General features: G+C 27.0%; 2 protein-coding genes across 6 annotated transcripts in view; one reads left to right on the top strand and one right to left on the bottom strand.

Moving 5' to 3' along the window:
• The first annotated feature begins 1,120 nt into the window (after positions 1-1,120).
• LOC132920759 (general transcription factor 3C polypeptide 6-like) lies at positions 1,121-2,863 on the top strand. 2 transcript variants are annotated; one of them, XM_060983409.1, is made up of 3 exons: positions 1,121-1,356; positions 1,482-1,713; positions 2,533-2,863. In XM_060983409.1, exons 2-3 carry the CDS (start codon positions 1,537-1,539, stop codon positions 2,710-2,712), a joined length of 357 nt encoding a protein of 118 aa, XP_060839392.1. In that variant the 5' UTR covers positions 1,121-1,356; positions 1,482-1,536; the 3' UTR covers positions 2,713-2,863. The 2 variants fall into 2 exon arrangements, with proteins under 2 accessions (XP_060839392.1, XP_060839391.1); XM_060983408.1 differs by having other exon boundaries at positions 1,122-1,356; positions 1,474-1,713.
• A 1,762-nt stretch (positions 2,864-4,625) lies between these two features.
• LOC132920758 (uncharacterized) overlaps positions 4,626-24,017 on the bottom strand; it is a 181,129-nt gene continuing 161,737 nt past the window's right edge. For 3 of the 4 annotated variants that reach the window (XM_060983406.1, XM_060983404.1, XM_060983403.1), the window contains 22 exons: positions 20,550-20,738; positions 19,964-20,236; positions 18,838-18,974; positions 16,187-16,347; positions 15,928-16,066; positions 15,135-15,348; positions 14,398-14,565; positions 12,645-12,974; positions 12,482-12,567; positions 12,101-12,196; positions 11,667-11,737; positions 11,542-11,597; positions 11,342-11,475; positions 10,750-11,283; positions 10,514-10,692; positions 10,258-10,413; positions 9,776-10,197; positions 9,516-9,704; positions 8,885-9,068; positions 8,663-8,801; positions 8,449-8,550; positions 4,626-5,812 (listed from right to left, as the gene is read on the bottom strand). In XM_060983406.1, the coding sequence (XP_060839389.1) occupies positions 8,499-8,550; positions 8,663-8,801; positions 8,885-9,068; positions 9,516-9,704; positions 9,776-10,197; positions 10,258-10,413; positions 10,514-10,692; positions 10,750-11,283; positions 11,342-11,475; positions 11,542-11,597; positions 11,667-11,737; positions 12,101-12,196; positions 12,482-12,567; positions 12,645-12,974; positions 14,398-14,565; positions 15,135-15,348; positions 15,928-16,066; positions 16,187-16,347; positions 18,838-18,974; positions 19,964-20,236; positions 20,550-20,738 (3,909 nt within the window). In that variant the 3' untranslated portion in view covers positions 4,626-5,812; positions 8,449-8,498. The remainder of the gene's footprint in view (positions 5,813-8,448; positions 8,551-8,662; positions 8,802-8,884; positions 9,069-9,515; positions 9,705-9,775; positions 10,198-10,257; positions 10,414-10,513; positions 10,693-10,749; positions 11,284-11,341; positions 11,476-11,541; positions 11,598-11,666; positions 11,738-12,100; positions 12,197-12,481; positions 12,568-12,644; positions 12,975-14,397; positions 14,566-15,134; positions 15,349-15,927; positions 16,067-16,186; positions 16,348-18,837; positions 18,975-19,963; positions 20,237-20,549; positions 20,739-24,017) is intronic. The other variant, XM_060983407.1, reaches the window with a different exon arrangement.

Raw genomic sequence — 24,017 nt, 5'->3', positions numbered from 1 at the left:
ATAAAATCATATAATTTATTAATATATCATATTCTGATATTCATTATTCTAATTTAAAAATAAACTTACTATCAATCAACTATGGTCTACAGTAGTGAAAATATAATTAACTTCTTACCAATCAGCACTTGTGAAGAACAGATAAACAGCAAGGGTACTTAGATGTCTTTACAGTTAACAGCTCTGGAATATATCTTATAACAATTAAAAAATAATTAATTAAATTTGTTATTAAAAAAAATACTAATGCTATATTAAAGATATTTAAATAAAATAAACAATGATATAGTGGTTTTTGCCACAATGCAATACGATATTAACATTGCACATTGTAATTTTTAATGCATATTATTGTACCTATTAACCATAAATAAATATATATATTTTTTTAATAGGTATTATAATGATTTCGTTCTTGACATTTACATTCACGTCTATATTAAATAAAATACATATAGGAAGGAATATGTGGACTATAGAGTTAAATTTATACCTTTTATTTTACAACAATAAAACAGACTACTACAACAGAATATTTATGTTATTTAAATGTCATTCAGGCGCATCATTTTGAAGTGTTGTTTGACATGTTTCATCTTTTAAAAATTGTATATCTATTATCTATAAGGTAATATGAAAATAAAATTCAAGACTTCTGAATTCGGACATAATCTATAACTTATAAGATTATATTATATTCAGCTTTCTACAGACATTTTAAATTTTAGAATTTGTTTAGATTTTTTAGGATTATGGTGATATATTTTTTTCATCTAAGTAAAGCATCTGAAGGTTAGGACTGAAGTACTGAACATTTAGTACAGTAAGTACTTTTAACTTGTTCTTGTAGCACTTTAAATGTATAAAAAATACTTGGGGAGGGGTACTATATTTTTTTTCATCTAAAATGAAATTCAATATAATTAAACACATAGCATATAGCTATTTTATATATAATGAGAAATGCCTTGTTATTTTTTTGCCGTACTGTGGTGGTGGGGATAACATTTTAACCGGCTGACCGTTTTTTGGTGTTCTGCGATAGTACCCACTCCAGTATTGTTATCTATCTCGACGCCGGCCGATAACGACGCTATCACGGTTATCAGTGTTATTCTGTGCTGTTATAGTGTCACGGGTAAATGTATGATATAATATTACGATATTCATAGCTTGACGCCAACGGGGTTGGGAGACCGGAATTGTTGAAATTAGAAATGTAAAAATGTTTTGGAGCATTTTACATTTAGAACGTAATACCTCTGCCAACTCCTCTAATACTACTGTGTTACCGTCATCCGAATTGAAATTCGTATTTTGTGATGTCAACTGAACTGAACGATGTACAATATCTAGGTAGGTGGTGATTGGTCAATGACTTTATAAAATTAAATTTAAAATTCCGAAATCCAATGTTCCGCTCTAATATAACTACCAATTATTAATATTGATGTTACATACTCACATCTCCAGGGTTGCAGGATTTTTAGTTGCAAAAACAGTACGAAAATCTATCTGTGTTATTATCGTTAAGTTATGATGGATTCAAATAATGATTCAATAGACGCACAGGATTTCGAAGAAATTGTCGAGGAAACTTTAATTCACGTCACCGTGGATAATGCTGATGAAATGTCCATTTTGAATGCAAACAGCAATGTTCGAGTGTTAGCCGTGGACTCTGAAACTCCAGTATTACAAATCGAAAACAAGGTATCTACCTAACTTTTTATTTATTTTTTTAAAGTTGAGTAGTAAGTATGTTTTATATTAAATTGATAATGATACGTACAGATATTGTTTAACTTGAGGTGTACAAAAGTGAAAATCAATTTGGGGTACTATATTGGTGCTAGACCAAGGTTTGCTTTGGATGACCATTATGCATAAATTTGTTTTGTGCGTTATAAAAAAAATTTCTAAGGATCAATCATATTAAGCACTTAGAAACAAAATCATTTTTTTAATGTTTAAATATGAATAATAAATAAATTCATAGTAGTACTAATGGCGGTTCTATAGCCCAAAATATTGTGTATAGAACAAATTAATCTGTTGGCAGTCACCAATTTGTTACTGTTTTATAAATTTTTTTCCTAACCAGGCATTAATTTTTGGAAATGGAAATTTTTATAAGCAATAAAGGCGGTGAAAAGATACGTTATAAAGATTAAACTTATTTTGTTAAGTCCCCGGGTAAAAATTATATTACTTAGAAATATTATACAAAAAATACAACAAATAGTCCTAAAATACTAAATATTTTGTAAATTTACTTTTCAATGTCAAAAGAACATGTTTATTCATATAATATATTTTTTTCTTTTTTTTTTGAAATTTTAACTATGAATAATACTAATTTTTAATAAATAATAAGTATTTTATTAACAACTCAATGATATTTTTTAAACATGATCAAATCATATGAATTTATTAGATAAGATAAATTGTTGGTAAATAATTTAGTTTATTTATTACTAATAAATTATTAGTTTATTAGGTGTGTTTAATGTTGTTAATTTCTGTTTATAGATTTTCCATTTTAACGAATGGAAGTATATAACTGGGACTGCTATGTTTTTCGAGCGGAAGAACGAGGTGAAAAAAATTGATCCTCTATATGATAATAGATGTGGTACTGTTTTACAATATATAGGTTCCACTCGCAAATGTTTAGAGATGACAAAAAAGGAAAGTATGAATACACAATAATTTTATATTTTTTTCTACTAATTTAGAGTATTGTAAATTGATATTTTTAATTCCAATATCTATGTATGTTTTAAATAATTTTGTACATTATACTAGCATTAAAAAAAGTGTTTATAAAAATTATAAGCAAATTAAATGGATAAAATGTTTATTACGTTTATAATCTATCCATAGAAGATTACTTATTCCAATCCTCTTGTTCCATAGTTTAACCTTAGTTTTTTAAGTTGTACCATGAATAATAATAACAATTATAAAAGCGCCACAATGAGATTAATCTAGGAATAAATACTAAGTTTAATATCAGTATATGATTAATATATTATAAGATATGGTTGGAAACATTTTCTATGATATTTAATAGTTTTGATTTACATTTTGCATATTATGTTTTGTATACACAAATAATTTTTATTTCTTCTTATATAGTGTACCTACCAGTGGTGTATTTTGAGGAGGTGTCCACAATGTCTGGACACCCCCCAAACCAAAAAAAAAAATTCAATACTTAATTTTGGTAAATTTTGAAGGGAATTTGGCAAACAATAATATGTGATTCGTCATGAACTAATTTAATATTATATCAAGTCATAAACCAGGGACGTAACTAATTCGAAAAGAAAATTAATTTAGTTTTAAATAATGTACTTAATATTTATTATCCTATTATATTTTTAATTATTTATAAAACTGTTATTCTTATAGCACCACTGGTATCAAATGTAACAAACAAAATATATAGCAATAATTAGTAAATTATTGTGGCCGATGATGGTAACTAATGTGTTTTAATAATATTATATTATTATTATCCTATTACAGTAATCATGCAATTTATATTTTTATCTTATTACGACCCCGTGTCTTATTCATGTGTCTGTGTTACTTGTTTTTCTAGCGGAAATTTGTGTATATTTAGATTATTATTTGCTTTTATCTTTAAAACTAAAATTATATTTACAGTAGTCAGTAGGTTTTTTATACCTGTATGATTTAAATTACATAAAATTTACTTCTATTAATTAAATAAATAAAAAATGTTTCATTACAATATTTGATGAGTATATTATGAGGTTAATGGTTGTAGATGTAAAACAGACAAATATTGCAACCAATTAACAAATACGTTGAATAAGTATATACCTATATTATCTGGACACCTCCCTAAAAACCATACAAAATAAGCCACTGGTACCTACTGTACCTAAAATTATTAAAATACTGTAATTTAAACGTTGTATATTGATATGTACATAATTTTATGATTTAAAATTAAATTTACTAATATTTTTATAATCAATTAGATTAATATGATAATTTGATTAATGAATTTATGATATATAATACTTTGATAGGTACAGATTGAGGGAAGTCAGAAATATTAAATATGTTCACTTCATCATCATCATCATCAGTACCTTAATGGACCATTGAGGACTTTCACTGTCATTATTAAGTTATACCATTTTTCTCTATCCGAAGTCCACTCTATTATTATTTCCACTAGGAGTCATATCTCATATGTTCACTTATCTGTATGGCTGTACATTTTTCATATTGTCACAATGTGAAATTTGTCCTTATTTAGTTCAAATAAACAGTTTGTTTTACTTACCACTTCCTATTTACTTATATTTTGTAAAAATTAAACCTAGTGTTGATAAGTTTTTTTACAAATTACTGTCCAACGGGTGTATACATTTTTATTTTTATTGAGCAATTTTATTAAAAATGTTCGCGACAAATATGAATACAATTAATTAATAGGTAGTGAAACATTTGTATCTATTAAATTATTTTTTACGCTAATAGTTAATAAATAAATTATATTACAATAATAAAGATAAATATAACATTATATAATGATTATAATAATATAATAATAATTAATAAATTATAATATAAATTTATGTTTGAAACATTGATTTACCGTTCAGTCAATTTTTTTTAATTAAAAATACTAGGTAGATAACTAAAAATAATGACTTTTACAAATTAGTCAAAATATAGGTACATACATACAAGTTGAAAGTAGAGAATAGTTAAATTAGGTAATTTATACTTGGAGAAATTGGTAGTATTTTAATGACTAAAAATACAAATCTATGTATGTAATTTACATTTTTAATTTTTATGGATGCTATTGAATAATTCAAAATTTAAATTTTCTCTGGTAAGATAGAAGTATAGTAGTAAGTTTAGCCACTAAAAAATCCATAAGATTTAAACAAGTCTATTATAAAGACTGATCTTTGGATCACCCTGTGGACAATGTATAGAATAATACAAGTTATCCAAAATATAACCTAATCTACATGTACTCATAAAGTTCTAAGTTTAAATGTATAGACAGTGTTCAATTCGTAACATATAAGTATAATACATGTCTGTTAAACGCTAAGTGCAGTTATCATACTTGAAAATTGACAAGTTATTACAAATTAGGAACAAACCAATGAGACCCTAATTGAAAAAAAAAAACATAGGTCGTTTTGTTGTCCCCTGGTATGGTTACATATTTCAATTTTCTTTTTACATTTATCTTACTTTATTTATTTTTAAAAATCATTTGAGAGTAAATACTAAGTAGTACTCGTAAAAATTATCAACATCCTCATAAAAAGTAATAATTATTATGTTCTAAGCAAACACAAATGAACAATGAATGTTAACATTCAACAGTATCGTTTTCTAGCCTATGTACACATGGTAAAAACTACTAATAATATAAAGTAAATTAATCAAAGTGAAAATGTATAACTAATACATATATTATCTAAATCATTTTAGTTTTGAAGAAAATATATTTATAACAAACTATAAATTATATAAATATTGTGTAGTATACATAGAATATAAGAATATAATGTAGTACGTGATTAAAACTTATTTTAATAGGTAACAGTTGGTCTATCTATGTAAATATAATTTTAATGTATAGATAAAATAATATGTTTATTAATCTTAAACTAAAAATAATGAATATATCAATTTAAATATATTGAAATATTTAAAAGTAAATCTTTTTACGCTGTTTATGTTGTAATGGTCCAAATATAAATGTAAGAATGATATCACAAGCTAGCTTCATATTTCTGCCCTGGAAAAATATAAAATCAATAGATATAGTTATTATAATATTTTGGTAAGTTGACAGTTTAAACAACTGCATTTTAAATGTATTATGATTTAAATACCTACATAAGGTTTCTCTTTTATTGCTTTCCTATTATTATTACTGACTACTGTATTTGTATCTTAATGTAACTATTTTATCTGTCAGTTCTTCATTTAAATGTATTGAACTCTTTCTCTTTAGCACAAGGCCTAGCTTTTAAAGAGAGAATGAAAAACATAATGACATTTTTATATATATTAATTTGTATATTGTTGTTATTTGTATTATTGTTTTTGATATTAATAAATATTATTCTTATTAATAAGATTATAGTAAGGCTTATTTAAAGTAAAAACAATATTATAATATTATCTTAATAAATAATTTGATACATTTTTTTTTAAGATTATAATTTATGCAATGGCATTCTTCTTTTAAAAAGTACCTACTATTTTAATATTTGGTTGGTACTATAACCACTTGAGTCAAAATGAATTACTTAATTATTAATAATAGTTTGTAATAATTTATTATAAATTATCCGATTCGTGTATTTTTTTATATTAGGCACCTACCTTCAATTATAATATAATATCAAACATGATAATAATTTAAAATATGAATATATTTTATTGGTATATATCATTATAGGTATTTTAATTATATTATTTTGATAAACATAAATACTCATTAGGTACCTAATAACACACATTTTAAATTAAGTTATTTAGAGAATTAAAAAAAACCTAATAAAATTAATTACCTATTATCTTAACTCTTAACAGTCTTAAACTCTTAACTATTATAATTTTCATAGATAATTGCAATTTTGGTGGTTTTATAGTTGTTAAGTTCTAACAGATCATAATTTTTTATATTTAAATTGTTCTGTAAAATTTGAAGTAGGGTAAATATTAGAAAAAATAAGTAGGTAGGTAATAATAAATGTTTTTATTTTTGTTTTTAATGTTATAGAATTAGTTGAACATTTTGTTGACAATTAATGTTTATTATGATTCGTTTTATTTTTATTTTTTAATAACAAAATAATGCACAATTTTTTTTTGAAATCCACTGAATATTTATTAATAGGTTCCTTACAAAAAACCAACTACCTATTTAATTTAAAAAATAAAGTACCTTCACCAGTTTCGATCTAAAGAGGAATTTCCAAACAAAATTAATATGATAAATTGTATTATCATTATTATTGATGCAACGTCGGTAGATGGTATGAAATATATTAAATAGGTACAATATTTAGAGAGGTACCTAGTTAAAATATCGGTTATTGACAAAAGCCACGTAACATTAATTACCTAACCCAATAATGAAATTAAAGATTAAAGAATTAGAATTTATGACCACGGTGCACTATTATTTAGATAAAATGGTTACTACCTATAGGCAGTTTGATAAAGATAATTTGCAAACTTTTTATGACGTTATTAAATGTTTTTATGTGTAGGTACCTACTTTATTATTGGTCAAACGCCGATTAAAAGGCTTGTTTCATAGACGATTGCATGTTTAATTTATAAATGCATGTTTTTTCTAATAAATTCGTACCTAATCGTCACCGCATCTCCCTGTAGTCTATGCGAATATGCCAAATGTACAAAATGTGTTTCAATAACTATCTCTAATTACAGCCTACCATCGATCATGTTTCTAACTATAATAAATAATAAATATTAACACAATATAAATGGATATGTTGTGTTTGAATATTACAAACTACAATTAATTTTAGATGTTTAGACTAATAACTATCATGAATTATGATAGGTACCTATCTAGATAATTAGATATATGTAAATATAATCAAAAAATTGTTTTTTGTGTTCAAAAGAAAAAAAAATAGACGTGTATTATAGTATTTATATTATGTAGGTTTTATAAATAAATTTACCAATCACCTGCAAGTATAATTCATTTATTATTTAGTAGATTATTTGTAAATACAAAAAAAAAAAAAAAATACTGTTCAATTTTATGACAATATAAAATTAATCAAGTTATTAAATTTCGTGACAAAAATAAGATATTAATATAGATTAAATTGTTGAAATTATCCATCACAGTGTTTTATAGAGGATAACTATTTCGATAAATAATAGAGCTTACAAGAATTTAATTATGGTTTATAGTCTATACAATATTCTCGAGAACAATATATAGTCAACGATATTAAGAGATTGGATACCCAAGAATACTTTTTCTTCTTTTTATTTACGGTTATATAATATAAACACAAACCATGTGAAATTGACGGACGGTTTAAAAATATTTTCAATTATGAAATAATAAAAAAAATATCAAAATGTATAAATGTTGAAAAAATATAAATCTATAAATAGTGACGTAGACAGGACTTACAAATTAGGGTAGGTAGTGGTTTTCAAACTAATAGTGATGATTTCACTTGATAGGTAGTGTATACTGTAAATTATATCACACAGACACACAACCTTCTTACCCCCTCCTAATAAACGATAATAAATTAAATGTAAAATTATTAAAATATTGACAGCAAAAATAAATTTAATTTAAAGACTACCTATGTTACTAGTTGTATACAATAAATATAAAAGTTACTTGCCACAAGAAAAACTTACATTATTGGAATTGATCTGACGAAAACTTGTTGAACTCGATATTATTATTATCATGAAACGTTTATCCAACGGTCTATGCTATACTCTAGAGCAGCTATCCATCTAATATAAATCGATAAAATGTACGATCATTATTAGGTAGGTACTTATTAATAACTGATTTCAATAATTGGTTATTTGATCATTATTTTTGTCCATAAATAATATTATGTACCTTCTTTTGTCTACTTCGGTGTCCGTATAAAAATAAAAATATCGAAATGACAGGTCGGGCGGTATAAGCTCGAACGCAAATTTCCTTACGCTAGCGTTAACGGAACTTTGCACTTTGTAACCGTGGAGACAAGCCATTCCTGTGAATTTAAGAAACACAATCACGTCTGTAACGACTTAAAAATATTTTATACGAGTAAATAAATAAATGAATAATAGTTACCGTTGGCAAATCGGGTTACGCTGTCTACGAAAAAATACAGCCTAGCACCTTTAAGAACGCAGTAATATTTTTTCCACGATTTTCCACAGTGGTGAACCAACGTGGAGAGAAAACCCTGGCAGTCCGATTGCGGATCGATGGTGACCACAGATTTTAAGTTGTCCTCGTTGAGCCATTCCATCGACTATAATACATTATGAAAAATTAATCTCATGTCAACTGAACTCGTGTTTAGATACACTACATATTATGTTATATGTGCATACTCGTGTAGTCGTGTTATACTATTTTTGACTAGGTATATTGCTGTAATTGTAACATAGGTAATATTATCGCGAATGGGGACAAATAGACATAAAAATAACCTGGACGTGGCTGTTTGGACGACGGGAAATTTGGATTGTATATAACATTTTAATTAGAATAATTGATATTTTTATGCGTTTTTTTAAATTTTAACACTGATCTATTTTCGGGGCGTGTTATGACAAAATAGATATCGCATTTTTGAAATTGTGTTTTGATTTTTGATTACTAATATTTGAATATGTTTATTTTTTAACGTCCAATTGGCTACGTTTATTTGTCCCGAATCAAACAATATCATTGCAGACAACTGTGATATGCTTACTGCACATTTGGTAGCTTCGTTTAGCGCTCCGATCCAGCGATCCGCGTTTTCTGCACTGTTCGCTGCTATGTGTAACCTTGTTTTCTTGTGGTCCTTTCTTTCCAGTCGGAAGCTGTACATCCTTCCCGTGTCCGACGTCTGCATTACAGTGAAACCTTTAAGATTAAGTGCTCCTAGTGGATGTCTGTCCTAAAGGCATAATAATTTATTAATATCTACAGCAAAAAATTTAATATATAACGGGTGCCTCAAAAACGTACTCGCTTCAAAGACGCAGATTTATAGTAGTAGAGACAATTGTCTGTCTTGAGACAAAAATATCTAGGCTGCCAACAGTTTTTCATTTTTTTCGTTCCAATGCTAAATTTCCACAGTTTACTGGCTATAACGATGCGGTTTTCGATTTCGGATGGATTGATCACTGGCGTTAAGATATCACAGGTCCTGGCGACTTCCAATTCCAAGACGTCAGAACCACTATGTGCAACATTTACAAATTCCGAGTGTGACGCGTCGAGTACACACATGTCATTGATGCTGATAATTATGTCTCCCACTTGGAGACCAGAGTTTTCTGCAGCCGTTCCCGTTTCAATTGCAGACACTACGACCGGTTTAGCCCCATGAATACGAAAACCGAATTCTCCAGATTCACGTTTTACCATTAAACGCTCGTCGCTATCTGTAAATGTTTGAGCTCAATGTTAATGTTTATTTAATATCCAGAAATTTCAAAGCATACCAAAAGATTTTGAAGCGATTCGTTTGAACATTTCTAAACTCGATTTTCTATGTACCATTCTGTGCGTGATTGTTTGATATTTTACCCGAAACTCGTGTTCTGAACACGTGGATTCAATGGAATCTCTTCGTTTTAACTCGGGTGAACATTTAATATCTAAATAAAAAAAAAAAAATACGAAATGCATTAGGTACTTAAGTCTTCAAAGACAATTACGAAATAATTTGCATGGAAGCATTATACATTTATTTGATACCTGGCAAATCCGAAGGCTTTTTCCATACATAGAACTCTTCTATTTCATCTATGTATACCCACGAAAAAGACGTAAACGGTGTTGTATAGATTCCTGACCAATCATCATCGTCTGAATGAAGGCTAGAACTACTTCCATTTAATCTTTCCATGCTTACATTGGTTGATCTGGCCATCGGCCTAGGAATAAGTACGTATTATGCCAAAACGTTTTAATATAGTTAAGCTTTTACTTACCTCCCCTTTTCATTTATATGTTTTACCCTTTCTTCAGATTTAGCTCGAGTTTGTTCTGACCTAGTGTTTCGTCTTCTTTCTTCTGAACGATATCGTTTTGTCGATCGTTTTATAGGTGTTGTGGGGGGTTCTTCTGGAGAATCCCCAAAACCTTCGGGTGGCTTAACAATATTAATGACATCGCCATTTGAATTATTAATATAATCTGTATCAACTTCGGTATTACATCGTGTACATCTAGACAATGATATTCTACTGCACGGATCACTGTAGAAAACTGAATCACTTCCCGGGCTGATAGACCGCAGAGATTCTGCGCTCACTGTCTTCAAGTTTAAATTATTAATTTGAGATAAATAATTAATCTGAGACGACTTTGTTTGCGATAAACTTTTAGGTTTGTCTTCTAGATTAAATTCAGTTTTTGATTTTTCCATAGTATCTAGAGTTATTTGTGGTTTTCTAAGAATTTCAGGAAGTGATTCTCTTCGTTTTTCTGGTTTATTTACTACCGATGGTTTCTTATCAATAGAGCTAAAAAATAAATATTATAGCTGTAATAAAGTTAAAAGAATTTAATTTTTTAACTTACTTAATTAATGTTACAGCTCCTATACTTTTTCGTCTAGGACTTGGCCTTCTGCGCCGCTCTGGAGCTTTCGAAGACTCATCAGAAGAATAGACAGGTAATGATATTTTAGTCGCAAAACCGTTGCCCATCAATTTCTAAAATACAACTTTTTTTAGCAAACTTTATTCAAAATATAAAATAACTAATTAAAAAGACATTGCCTTAATTAAATTTGAATTAGTATCATCTGTATGGCATTTGGCTGTAACACGGTTACCTGTAAAATATTAATAAATTAATGGATTTCATTAAAAAAAACAAAAATTAAACTATATTAGGTCATTACTTGATATTAGATCTGGATTATTCAACTTGTTTGATTCTTCTAAATTCTTCAATTTGCTTTTTGGTATGGACCTGAAATTTTAAATTATTTATACGAAAATAAGTTTGTTTACAAATGGATGTATCGAATGCAAAAAAATAGTTCGTAAAGTAAAAAAAAAAGCAATAGAGTAGTGCACAGTAAGCGATAATAGATTTTGAAATTATCTAAGCTTTACACATGCATTTTCATGAAATTTTATATTATTTGTATATTATGTACAATATATTTAATATATATATAGTATAACTCCGAATGTATGTTATTCTTCAACCTCCAATCGCAGCCTAAGATAAGAATTCTATGCTTAACGACCTGCAACGAGCGAACCCTAATAAGCTCTATTTTCTTGTCTAGAATTTTGCTTTATTACAACCTATCGTTAATGTGCTCACTTAGCCAATTTTAAGATGGATTTCGGTCTTATTCTTGTATTCTCGTCTGATGACCCAGAACTCTTATTATCCTCTAAACTGCACTTCACGCTGTAACTAAAATAGTGATTGTATTTATTCACTATCGAAATATAATGTGTTGTTGTTTGTTGTTTGTTTGTTGTCGTTGTTTTTTTTTTTTTTAGGTGTAATAAACTATCAAGTGTGGTAGTATATTATATGAAGTATAGAAAATGTGTGCTTGTCATGCATATAATAGATTGAGTAATAAAATGACAAATGTATAGAGGAAACGTAAAGAAACCAAAAAGTCATACGTGTAAGAGAACGAAAGATTATGAACAATATATTTTCGAAGTAACATAAATAAAATATGTGTACCTTCCTGACGTACTGCTTTCATCATCACTTGAGTCTTCACCATCTCCGAGTTCTTCATCAATTGGATCAGTCGGATCAATCGTCATCTGTAAATATTTTTAACAGGTATGACTCTTATATTAGTTACCTACATATTAATTTTTATTTTTTTTGATACACTTACGTCATGATCAAAAATAGGATGAGGCAAACTGTATTTTGAAGATTCACTGTCAAATGAACTACTTGTAACTGATGGACCTTGTGTTGGGGTAGTAGTGTAAGAAGTACTATCTGTAGCTGTCACATAATCTTCAGTAGAAGTTGAAACTTCAGACGGCTCTACTACCGTTGGACAATTATTTTCTAAAGTGTTTTGACTATTTCCTTGTTCAATTAGGTCTGAAGACTTCAACGGAAGATCGGTATATCTTATTATTTTCTTTTGTACTACATCACATAAGTTATCTTCTTTTAATTTTATTTTCTTGGATACATTTTCAAACTGCAATACCTATGCAATTACATATATTAGTATACATTTTCTTATTAAATATTAATAGGTAATTTTCAAACACTTGATACCCTATATTATAACCTATGTTAGTTTTACGTTAATATTTATAAACTATTAATATCATTAAGGTTTTTGATATTTAAATAATAATATTTATTTAATTGCCAATTAAATAATTAAATAACTAAAAAAAATGTTAAAATTTCAATTTCAAACGAAATGAGTATTTTTTTAATTTTATGAGACTTACATTCAACATTCTTGTTGACTCCCATTATAAATTTTTAATCTATATAAGTATAATTAGTATTTACAGTTGATATAACTATATAATATGTTTACGGTATATTAAAAAGAGAACATTTACGTGGTATTTAAATAGGTATTCTTTGTAGGTATGGGATGACTAAGATTTTTTTTAAACGTAAATGTTATTCAATAATATTTTACAAAAATATATAACATTTATTACATTACAACAAATAAAATAACTATATTATATTGTTTATTTAAAATATATTATAAATTAAAAGAAAATCAAAAACAAATATTGCCTTTTTACAAATAATAATTCTACTCCAATTATCTTAAAATAAAAAACTCATGCTATGATTATTTAAGTCATTTTAGATTCTGAGCAAGGCGATGAATTTATTGATTTTACAAAGATAGTTTTTTTTTGTGTTTGTGTTTGAAGATTGGATCTAGTTTGTACATTAAAGTTCAAAAGGAAAAAAATTCTAAGTAATTTTAAAAATAATGGGCGAAAACAAATTGGGAAAAATAGAAATTCTTATGCAAGTTGTTTAGTTTTCGACAAAATCGATTTTATTGTATTGTATCAATTTAAAAACGAATAACTTAGTATCTAAGGCATACTTACAATTTTAACCAAAACTATTCATATATTTTTTATTGTAATTGCCAATTCATGAACATGTTAATTATAAAATGTTTTTATTAAAATCTTTAGTGAATCTCAAAAATACAAATGTGCAATTTTTATAGGAATTTCAAGTTGAAATATCAAATATTATACATCGAAATGAAAAATAAGAACTATATGATTAACAACAACTTATAATATTGTAAAAATTATATTTTAATAATTGTTATTTAGGTATATGCAATATATTTTTTTATCAGAAATTAGTTCGCCTTGCCAAATAACTGACAGAAAAATATATTATATTTATAATATTATAATATTATAAAATATTTTTTAAAAATAAATTTAGGTTGACAGACTTTCTCTGATCAGAATAGTATTTTATCGAATACAATATGTTATAATAATTTACTTTGAATTTAACACACTAATAAAAGTGATAAACTCATTTGCGGAGTACAGTCAACACCTACTACAGAAAATGTATTCCACAATTTTTATTACGCTATTTTTTATTCAAATTATACTTACAGTAGTTTGAGATAAATCACTTGGATCTTGATCATTCGAAGACGATGGCGTTTTTGTTCTACATATATTTGGTGACTCAGATAAACAAACACTACTTTTAGACTTATAAATTCCTTCACAAAGAATGCTTTCATTTTCGTGAAAATCTTCCAAAGAACCTTCAACAGTCTATGAGTAAAAATACATTTCAGTATTAATGTTTTTTGACTACCAATGTAAAAGAAAATAAGAAAACAATTTTTTTTCATCGATTAAATAGAGTATTAGCCATGAAAAGAATATTTATTATTCTTAAACATTTTATTTTAAATTAATTTAGTCATAATTATACATAGGTAATTATTTTTATGTTCATAAAATATAATATATACCTATGAGTTGAATATGTTTTTTAAAAAAAAAACATTTTATGAAAATATAACAGAACTAATTAAAAAAAATATGGTAGATATTTGCTTTTAAAAAATAATCTATTAAGTATAATAGATTGTTTTACTACAGTTACTAGTTGAAAAAATAGTATATAGCATTATTTTTTAATAATTCTAATTATTTAATGGTAACATTATAGTTTTTTTTTACGATTTTGATTATTAATTCATAGCTAACAAACGTTTATGAATCGAAGACAATTATAAATGTTATGCTTATGACTCTTGAATATTGGATAAGTATATTATTAATACAATTATTTAATATTATGTGCCTAATATCTATAATATATTAGTTATACTTACACAAGAAGCAGCTACTAAATTTTTGTAGCATTGTTCACCGTCAGACACTGATGCTTCTACATCTTCTCGACTTCTACATCTTGCTATCTCGCCAATTAGAATTTCACCATCTGACACGGTTTTGTGTAAGATAGTTTTGTTTTGCTTCCGATATGGAGGATCTTTTGGCTCAAAGTCAATTAATATCTCATTACTGCAAGGTGGTTCTGATGGTCTGTGATATAATATATTAACGGATGTTTAATTAGGTACAGATTATTAAATTATATAATAATAAAAATTATTCATAATATTATGAACATTATGAAACATATTCCGGTGTATGAAAGAAATAGGAAGTTAAACATTAATTTAATAAACTATTAAAAAAAAAAAAAATTCTTATAAAACGTTTATAATTCTATATAATATTCAAAGGTATATAATTAGGAATAATTTATTTAATATTATTAGGTATAGGCGAACATAATGTAAGATGAAAAATCAATACGAAGTGGTGCAATTGCAAGAAATAACGATTAATAAGACTAATGAATTGAATACCATAATAAATCTATTTCATCGTTATAAATTTATAACTTTTTATAGGACTACTTGTTATCTAATATATTTTATCCGACAGATTTTCTAACTCTCCTGTTTTTATCATAAATATATTTGTATGTTGTATTATTGTTATCATCGTATTTATACTATACAGCAACTAGGTATAAAGAGTTTATATGCAAATTATATTTAAAAAAATTTCAAAATAGTGATGAAGAATATAATATATATTAGGTTCATACTTTACCTAATAATTGATTTCGGTATCTCATTTTGTTGTACATTTTTTTTCGTTACTGATTTAATTTTATGCGGCGTTGCTGGACTTGTATCTCGTGCACAGTCTGTTTGCGTAGCTTGCACTTTTTGTGGTCTTTTTATCTTTTCTGCAATATACAAACATACCATTTGATTACTCAGTCGATATTAATATTAATAATAATAACTGTTCAATATTATTATGTTGTATGGTTTTTTTAAATTGTCACTATATTGTTTATAAATACCTAATACAATTATTTTTGGAGACTCGACCGGGCAAACTGGTTCTGGAGTTTTTCTACCATCAATTAACCTTTCTAACGATTTGCTACTGTTGGCTGATTTTAAAGAAACATTGTCGAATGAGGTCACAGTATGTGATCTGGCAAAACTGACATGTCTCATTCTGAAAATATACATAGTAAAATATTATAATACAATTTAAATTAATTTACATTCGCTCACATTATAAATCTCTGTATATATGCTATATTTGTATACAAAAGGTAATAACTAATATTTTAATATTTAGATATTATTAAAGTTCTTCCAATATTATCTTATTTATTAGCATTTTAAATTTTTATAGTATAAATTAAAATGGTATATGAAATAACATTTAATACAATAAAATGTTTAATAATTCATACTTCAATATCTAAACGTTTATTAATAATTAATAAATTATATAATATAAAAATATACATAAACAAATAAGAAATAAATGAAATTTATTTAAATTTAAAATTATGTATCAATAATTTAATTAATAAGGATTATAAATTAACAGATTATCTACAGAAATATAAATTAAATAATATTAGAAAATAATTATCATTCTGTTTAAAAATAAACATTTAATGTTATAAAAAAATGTGTCTCTTAGTATTTATAAAATTGTTTTTAGTGGTTATAAGCTTCTAAAAGTACTGCAATACATATACATTTATTTTATGTTAGTAGTCGTTTGCTTTTAAACTTAATTAGTTTACAAATTTGTAAATATTTAATAAAAAAAAAAAAATTATTGGAGTGTGAAATGAGATTAAATTCCACATTAGAGTCGGTTGGATGTTGGCATTTATAATATTAACGTGTTGATATTAGTGTGTGCACTGAGTGAATAAGCATACAATATAGCTAATGTATTTATAATCTATGTAAAATAATATTCAATTATGGAATATTCTGAATAAAGATACAAATATCATGGTTACAAAATAATATATGCATTGTACTTATTTTACTTTTTTCTATAATTTAATGTGTATGCGTATATTGCGTGTATTATAAGCTAAGTATGCGAATAAGAAGATACATTTACATATCTTACATGAAAATGCATAGTAAATTGTAAATTATATAAATTAATTAATAATAAGATAAAAACTAAAAATGAACCACGAGTTGTATCGATGATATTTTATTATTATGTTTGTAATATGATGAAAATTTATATCAATAATAATTTATTTTATTTTTACCTATAAAATAATAAATTAAGAATTTAAGGATTTTCAAACTATTTTGTATTTATTGTAAAACATAATTTAATATTTTTTTCTGTATAGAACGAAATAATACGTATTACGTTGTTAGTTGCTATTTTTTTCGGTTTTCGATATTAGTTCATTCATCGGCCGGCGTGTTGTATAGGCAATTTTGGTACATCATCACAATATATAATATTATGTTTTTTAAATGGTATTCAACTGTATTTTTTATTTGGTGGCTACGACAACAACGTGCTAACTACTGGTGTGGACGAACTCGATTACTGTTTAAACGCAAATGACAGCAATTCACTGAATCTAAATAGTGTGATTATGAAGTGACTGTTTTAGTGATAGAGATTTTTGTAAATGAAGTATACAAACACAGAAACGTGCTCTGAATTTTTATCTTATTTTTTGCTTCTTCTCCCATATTATTACAACTGTGAATAGAATACATTTTACAATATCAGAACACTGTAATTTTTCTTGGGTCCGCTAAGTTATCGGTGTATAACAATATTATAATATTTATCACAACCATTATTATAAACTCGATAAATATGCCACCCAGTGCTTACTACACCTACAAAATCGTATTTTATCCCCGTGTGTAATAATTATGGTTATAGTATGATTTTTTAAACATATTATTCATTATTAAACAACGTATCTATTCGATTGTTGATTTTTTTTTTTTTTGAATTTTTAGAGACCATTTTTAACGACATGTAATGTATTGGCGGTCATTGGGATATTTTATCAAAATTGTACTAACCTAAAGCTATTTAAAACGACACATTTAGCTCGGGAGTAGGTCGTAGTTTAATATAATAATAATATATACAAGTTTTAATATAATAATAGTATATCTTAATATACAATATTTTAAATATTTATATGTAATTGCTTTAATTTACAAGTACCCTACATCACGTCACCAAATTTAAGTTTCTTGAAACATGGATTATAGCCAGTTAAAAATATATAACAGTTATTATATGATTTTTCGATTAATTGTAATAAAAATATTTGAATTAATAAAGTGTTAATTTAATTTATATTTCATTGATTTTGTCTGGAAATATAATAAAAAAAAAAAAATAAATAAGTAAATAAATAATTTGTTTTAGTTTAAATCAGGTAGATAATAAATGGGTAAGTACGTAATATTATAAAAAAACTTATATCAGAACGGCCACTGTACTTAACGTTTTACTTATTTGTCTAGATGTTTTTTTAGTTCAGTTCTTTGATTTTTCTTCTGATGTTACCCAATTTATATAGGTTGGTTTTTGTTTAATCGTTACTATTTGTTTTATGCTCGGAGATATTATATTGTGTTAGATAGCGTATACTTATCAACAAAAAATGTATATCATTGCAAACTGCAGTGTAATTACCTGGAAGTAGATTGTGGCGGTGCTGGCGGTGGGGGCGGAGGAGGTAAATAATGAGGCGTACATGGATGGAATTCGGGACAATCGAATCCGCCAGACCGTCCGTGGCACGTCGGATGACACGTCCTGTGTGGACAGCCCTATAAAAAAAATGTCATATTGTTAAATACTCTATAATATGCCATTAGCTTTGTACTATAGTTTAGGGGTTCGGCGAGAAGAGACTCGCGACTCGCGAGCCACTAAATATATTAATAAATATAGAAGAGCCAAAATGTATTAAAAAAAAAAAAGGTCATACAAAAATATAAATATACACGAATTCACGTTAAAAAATGTTACGATAAGATGCGAGCCGCAAAAGTCTATGAACGCGAACCGCGGTTTGGCCATCCCTGCTATAGTTATTCACATTATTTGTATAATACTCTTATGTGCGGTATACAGTATATTATGAACATATAAAAGCTGTAAACCGTAAACCGTTTCGTCGCGGTCATGACATATAACCCGACTATATTATTATCTTTGATGTGTTCGGATGATTTCCATATCGCATTCTCGGCGGTTTATTCACTGCTTTTGAACGTATGGCCATCGATACGACGATAAATGGACTTTACGCGGTCATTACCGCAACCGTTCCTTATCGCTAAACACACATACAACGCCGTCACCACATCACATCACATCACAGCGCTCCTTCGACCGCATAACATGTCCGGGAAACGCGGTTAGCAGGGTCCAGCACGACTAGCCCGTCAGGCCGTCTCGTTTTTTACCGTGCACACGACACATTGACGTTTCCGTAAGACTATACCAACTCCATTATTATTTCCGCTCGCATCATTCGCCGAGATTTTTCCTCGGTTCGTCTCTATATACGTTTTAATACCGAAAAGGTTTTCGATTACAAAACTATAGTGTTCACCAACCCCGAGTCTATTACCCCGCGCCCGCCTATAAAATAGGAGTTTTTTTTTTTTTTTTTTTAATTACAAACCACCAAGAAACTGACATTTTTCTAGCCACCCTAATCGATGATATTCGTTGTCGCCGTGACGATGAACTATCAATTTTCCCGTGTTACAACCAAAGTGTATATAATATATTATCATATTTTCGTTACTTCGTCTTCGGGAGGCCAACATTTGTGACGTCTGATAGCCGGCGATCGTTGACACAGTGGCGGTGGCGGTGCTTCGGCAAGGTCCGATTGGTGGCAGTGATGCACGGGGAATACGTCAGGATGGCAGTGATGGTATCTCGACCACCGCGAATACGGAGCGCAGTCTGCGGGCAGTCGTTTGTACAGGTCCTGGAGGTTCTCATCACTGGGTATTCGACGTCGAACGCAGGCGGTCAACAGATTCGGTGAGCTTCTAGCACCACAAGAAGACTCCTGGGAAACGTATTAATGTAAAAAAAAATTACACGATTTATCAAGGACAATACTTTTATTATAAATTTAAGACAATATGTCCCATGTTCGTAATTTATATAAGCCGCACTAAATATAAGTCACAAAACTATTAGATATTATATGTCTACATTGTTAAGAAATAATAAGTTCTATCAAAATTAAAATATTTTTTTCATTTTTGAAATAAATGCAATGCATACAACTATATTATAAAACGAATTCCATATGCATGCAAAAAAAAAAAATGTATTCAGATAAGTACTTAATTATATACAATAATTAATTTTCTTACTCTGTGACTGGATATGCATCCAAACAATGCTGGAGGCTGTCTAACCCTGTTTAATACTTGTAATTGCTTATCGCTTAGGCAGTATTGTTCCACAATATCTTGTTTGGAATAAAATTGCTGGCTCCGATTTTTTGGCCCTAGTTTTTTATTCTCGTCTGACTCCATTAAATCGGCCGAGTTCATGTTAGCCTATATAAAATAATTTTTAATTTAATTGCAGTAGGTAAAAATTTGATTATTTGTCTTGAATGGCTGCACCAAGAGAGTGACGGATAAAAGCAATTTATATTTATATTTATTATAACAATATTAATTTTAATATTATATACATATTAGTGTATATAATGATAAAATTATTTGAAAAAATTAATCATTTTGGTTTGTTTATATGAATTCCGAGTTGCTTTTATAGATACATTTTTTATTTTTCTACAAGTACCTACGTGTATAATATATACCTATAATAAGAGATAGAAAATATATGTACAAAAATACATCGGTAAATTTACAAATAAAGTGGTAAAAATGGTAAAATCACTATATCTTAGAACCATCGTTTCTATTGATAAATACGTTATTTTTATTTCTATTTCTATTTTTGTATACTTGTTGAATTTAGTTCTTTCTTATAATAAAAATAAAGATTTAAAAATGATTCTGTATTAGTAAATATTATAAATATTTAATTATTCGTAATACAATTAATAATTTAAATTAAATTAACAAAATTATCACAGCATTTTTTTTCTTATTTTTGTTAAAATAACAAATAATAATAATAATAACAGACCTATAGCAAGTATATCAGTATGAAAAATGAAAAAAATCACGGTAAGTTATTTTTGTGGTTTACCTATAAATAGAAAATATGATAAGTAGGTACAATAATTATTGTATTATTATCAGTTGATAAAAAGATATCTCTTTACAACCATTTTTGATTGCATTTGATTAGAGAGTAAAAATAATTTATCAATAAAAAAAAGGCTGTTACAATTTACCTGGTAAATTTACATAACTCACATCTCTATCTATAATACAAGCTTTCAATATTATTCTATTTATAATTTATGATACTATTATGGCAGACGGTGATGACAGATAATCAAGGGTTTACTGTAATTATCATCGCCATCACAATGTCGTTGTATTATTAATTAATTCATAATAATATTGATGATTCAATAAAAATTTAAAACTTTGAAAAATAACATTTATTATTATACAATTTTAATTATTTAAAACCATACATATCATAATATAAGGTATAATATTTTTCTTTTAAATAATTATAACGTTTTAATTGCATTCATAGTATTTTGCAGAAAATAAAAATAAAGAAAGTTTATTTTTATAACTTAAGAAATATATTTGAAATTGTTTTTCTTAGAACAAATTTGTAAAGGATTATAATATTTAGATTGTGGTTATAATAAATAATAAAAAAATTATTTCTTTATGTTTAATAAGCGAATATATTTATAATATATTACAAATTGGTAGTCAGTTAAATGTAATCAAATGTTAAAATATACTAATATTATTTAATTTATTCAATTATATTATAAGTAAGTAAAAAATAGTAAAAGACAGGTGGGGTCATAATGCTCGTGTATACAACGACGACGACGACATCGTACCCTTTTTTTATTTCGCCAAACTTAACCACACTATACCGTCTGCCAATGAAAAAACTTATTTCTTTCTCAAGTCTCTATTTACAATTAAATCATAAGACGAGCCGGGGGATATTTATAACCAACATTTATCGCTGGAGATGGACGAATATCAGGTGGAACTTATATTTTTCATTTGTAGATGTAATATAAAATTATATCATATCATTGTTAGTCGTAATAATAGACTCGATCAAAAAGAGAAGAGCTTAGCCTAGAGGGTACAAATCATGAAATTGTGAAGAATTTAAGAAGGAACGACCAACACTCGGAGTAAGTTTAATGGGGTCCGGTATGATTATGGATCTGTAGATTTGAGCGGGATTGGTAAATTGGGTCCCAAATGACCTTATCTCGGTAAATTGGGTCCCGGAAAATAAAAGGTTGTAGGTAAGTTGAGTCCCAGATAAAAAAAGGTTGTAGGTAAGTTGAGTCCCGGATAAAAAAAATATAAATTATTAAAATATATGTGGTTTTTATAATATTATGTTCTAAATAAATAATAGTGTAAATGATTAATTTAAAAATGTTAATAAGCTAAATAATAAAAGTATGTAAAATTTTACAATATATGGTATAAATAATTAAAAAATTGTGTCTCGGGAAAAAATGTTAATACACTAAATATTATAGTACGTCAAATTTTACAATATATGATATAAAATACATATTATGCTTTAGGTAAAAACTTAAATGATAAACATTTAACAAATTCTAATCGAGTTATTATATTATTAGTATATTTCATCATTTGTTCTCTTAAGTATTTTTCTTTACCGAGCGTGATTTTCTTTTTTTGTATTGTACTTCGTAGTTTAATATGTGTCTCAGACTGTATTTGTAATAGTTCGTCCACAAAATTGAAAATATTAGGATGGGGACTATAAAATCTTCGGTTTAGTACAGCATGATAGGATTCACAACTATTTGTTGTACGCACAGTGGTGGCTGCAAATTCAGACCAAATATATGGGGGAAATGTAGCATCAGGTGAAATGTAGTTATCTAGTACATAATCGCAAAATGTTTTTATTTGTTTGTCATTTGGTTGTATTGCCATTAAATCTTGTGCAAAACATTCGCCAACTTCTTCAGGTCTTAAAAATGGCAAACCAAAAAAACATTTAAAAAAATCGCTTTTTTCTGTGTTTAAAGAGTTGTATGTGTTTACTAAACCAAGAGTTTGAATTTTTTTCCACCAATTTTGTCCTAAATGAAAACGACATCCTTTTATATTGATTTTAGGCCAAACAAGCTTTGCAGCCGTATGTATAGCAATCTCAAAGTCTATAAATACTACATCAGGAGAAAATATTAATTGATATTGTGCACAACTATTTACAGTATGTTCAAATAAACGTACGTATGTTTCTGTTTCTTTATTAGGTAATAAAAAAAATACTAGTGGAATATATGATTCGCCAACAAGGCCGTGAATGGTAAAAAATTGGTAAAAATATTTTGGACAACTTCTAAAAGTGCCATCGACAAGTATTGTACTAATTTCGCATAACACTTCTAAATTACTTTTTGTTGAAAACCCAATTATACCATTATTGAAATCATTAACTAATAAAAATGATTCATTTTTATTAGTAACTAATGTCATTTCATTCATAGCAGTATGCGTTTCTGTTATGTTTTTTGGTATGTTGGGATGAACAGATAAACGTGCATTTCTTATATTTCTTTTTATTAAAGAAGTATCATTTAAAGATAAACTATTTATATCACAGTTTTTTAACTCTCTGCAAATAAGTTTCGATGGCAACACCGATATCTCTTCTACCGC

This window comes from Rhopalosiphum padi, chromosome 2, assembly GCF_020882245.1.
Source record: "Rhopalosiphum padi isolate XX-2018 chromosome 2, ASM2088224v1, whole genome shotgun sequence".
Lineage (NCBI taxonomy): Eukaryota > Metazoa > Arthropoda > Insecta > Hemiptera > Aphididae > Rhopalosiphum > Rhopalosiphum padi.
The sequence above is the reverse complement of the archived record's forward strand: the minus strand, read 5'-3'. Positions and strand labels throughout refer to the sequence as shown.

Excerpts from the sequence above, each read along its gene's own strand:
- LOC132920759 (XM_060983409.1), top strand. The coding sequence starts at position 1,537 with ATGATGGATTCAAATAATGATTCAATAGACGCACAGGATTTCGAAGAA. Across the intron at positions 1,714-2,532 it reads TATTACAAATCGAAAACAAG|ATTTTCCATTTTAACGAATG; the intron begins GTATCTACCTAA and ends TTCTGTTTATAG.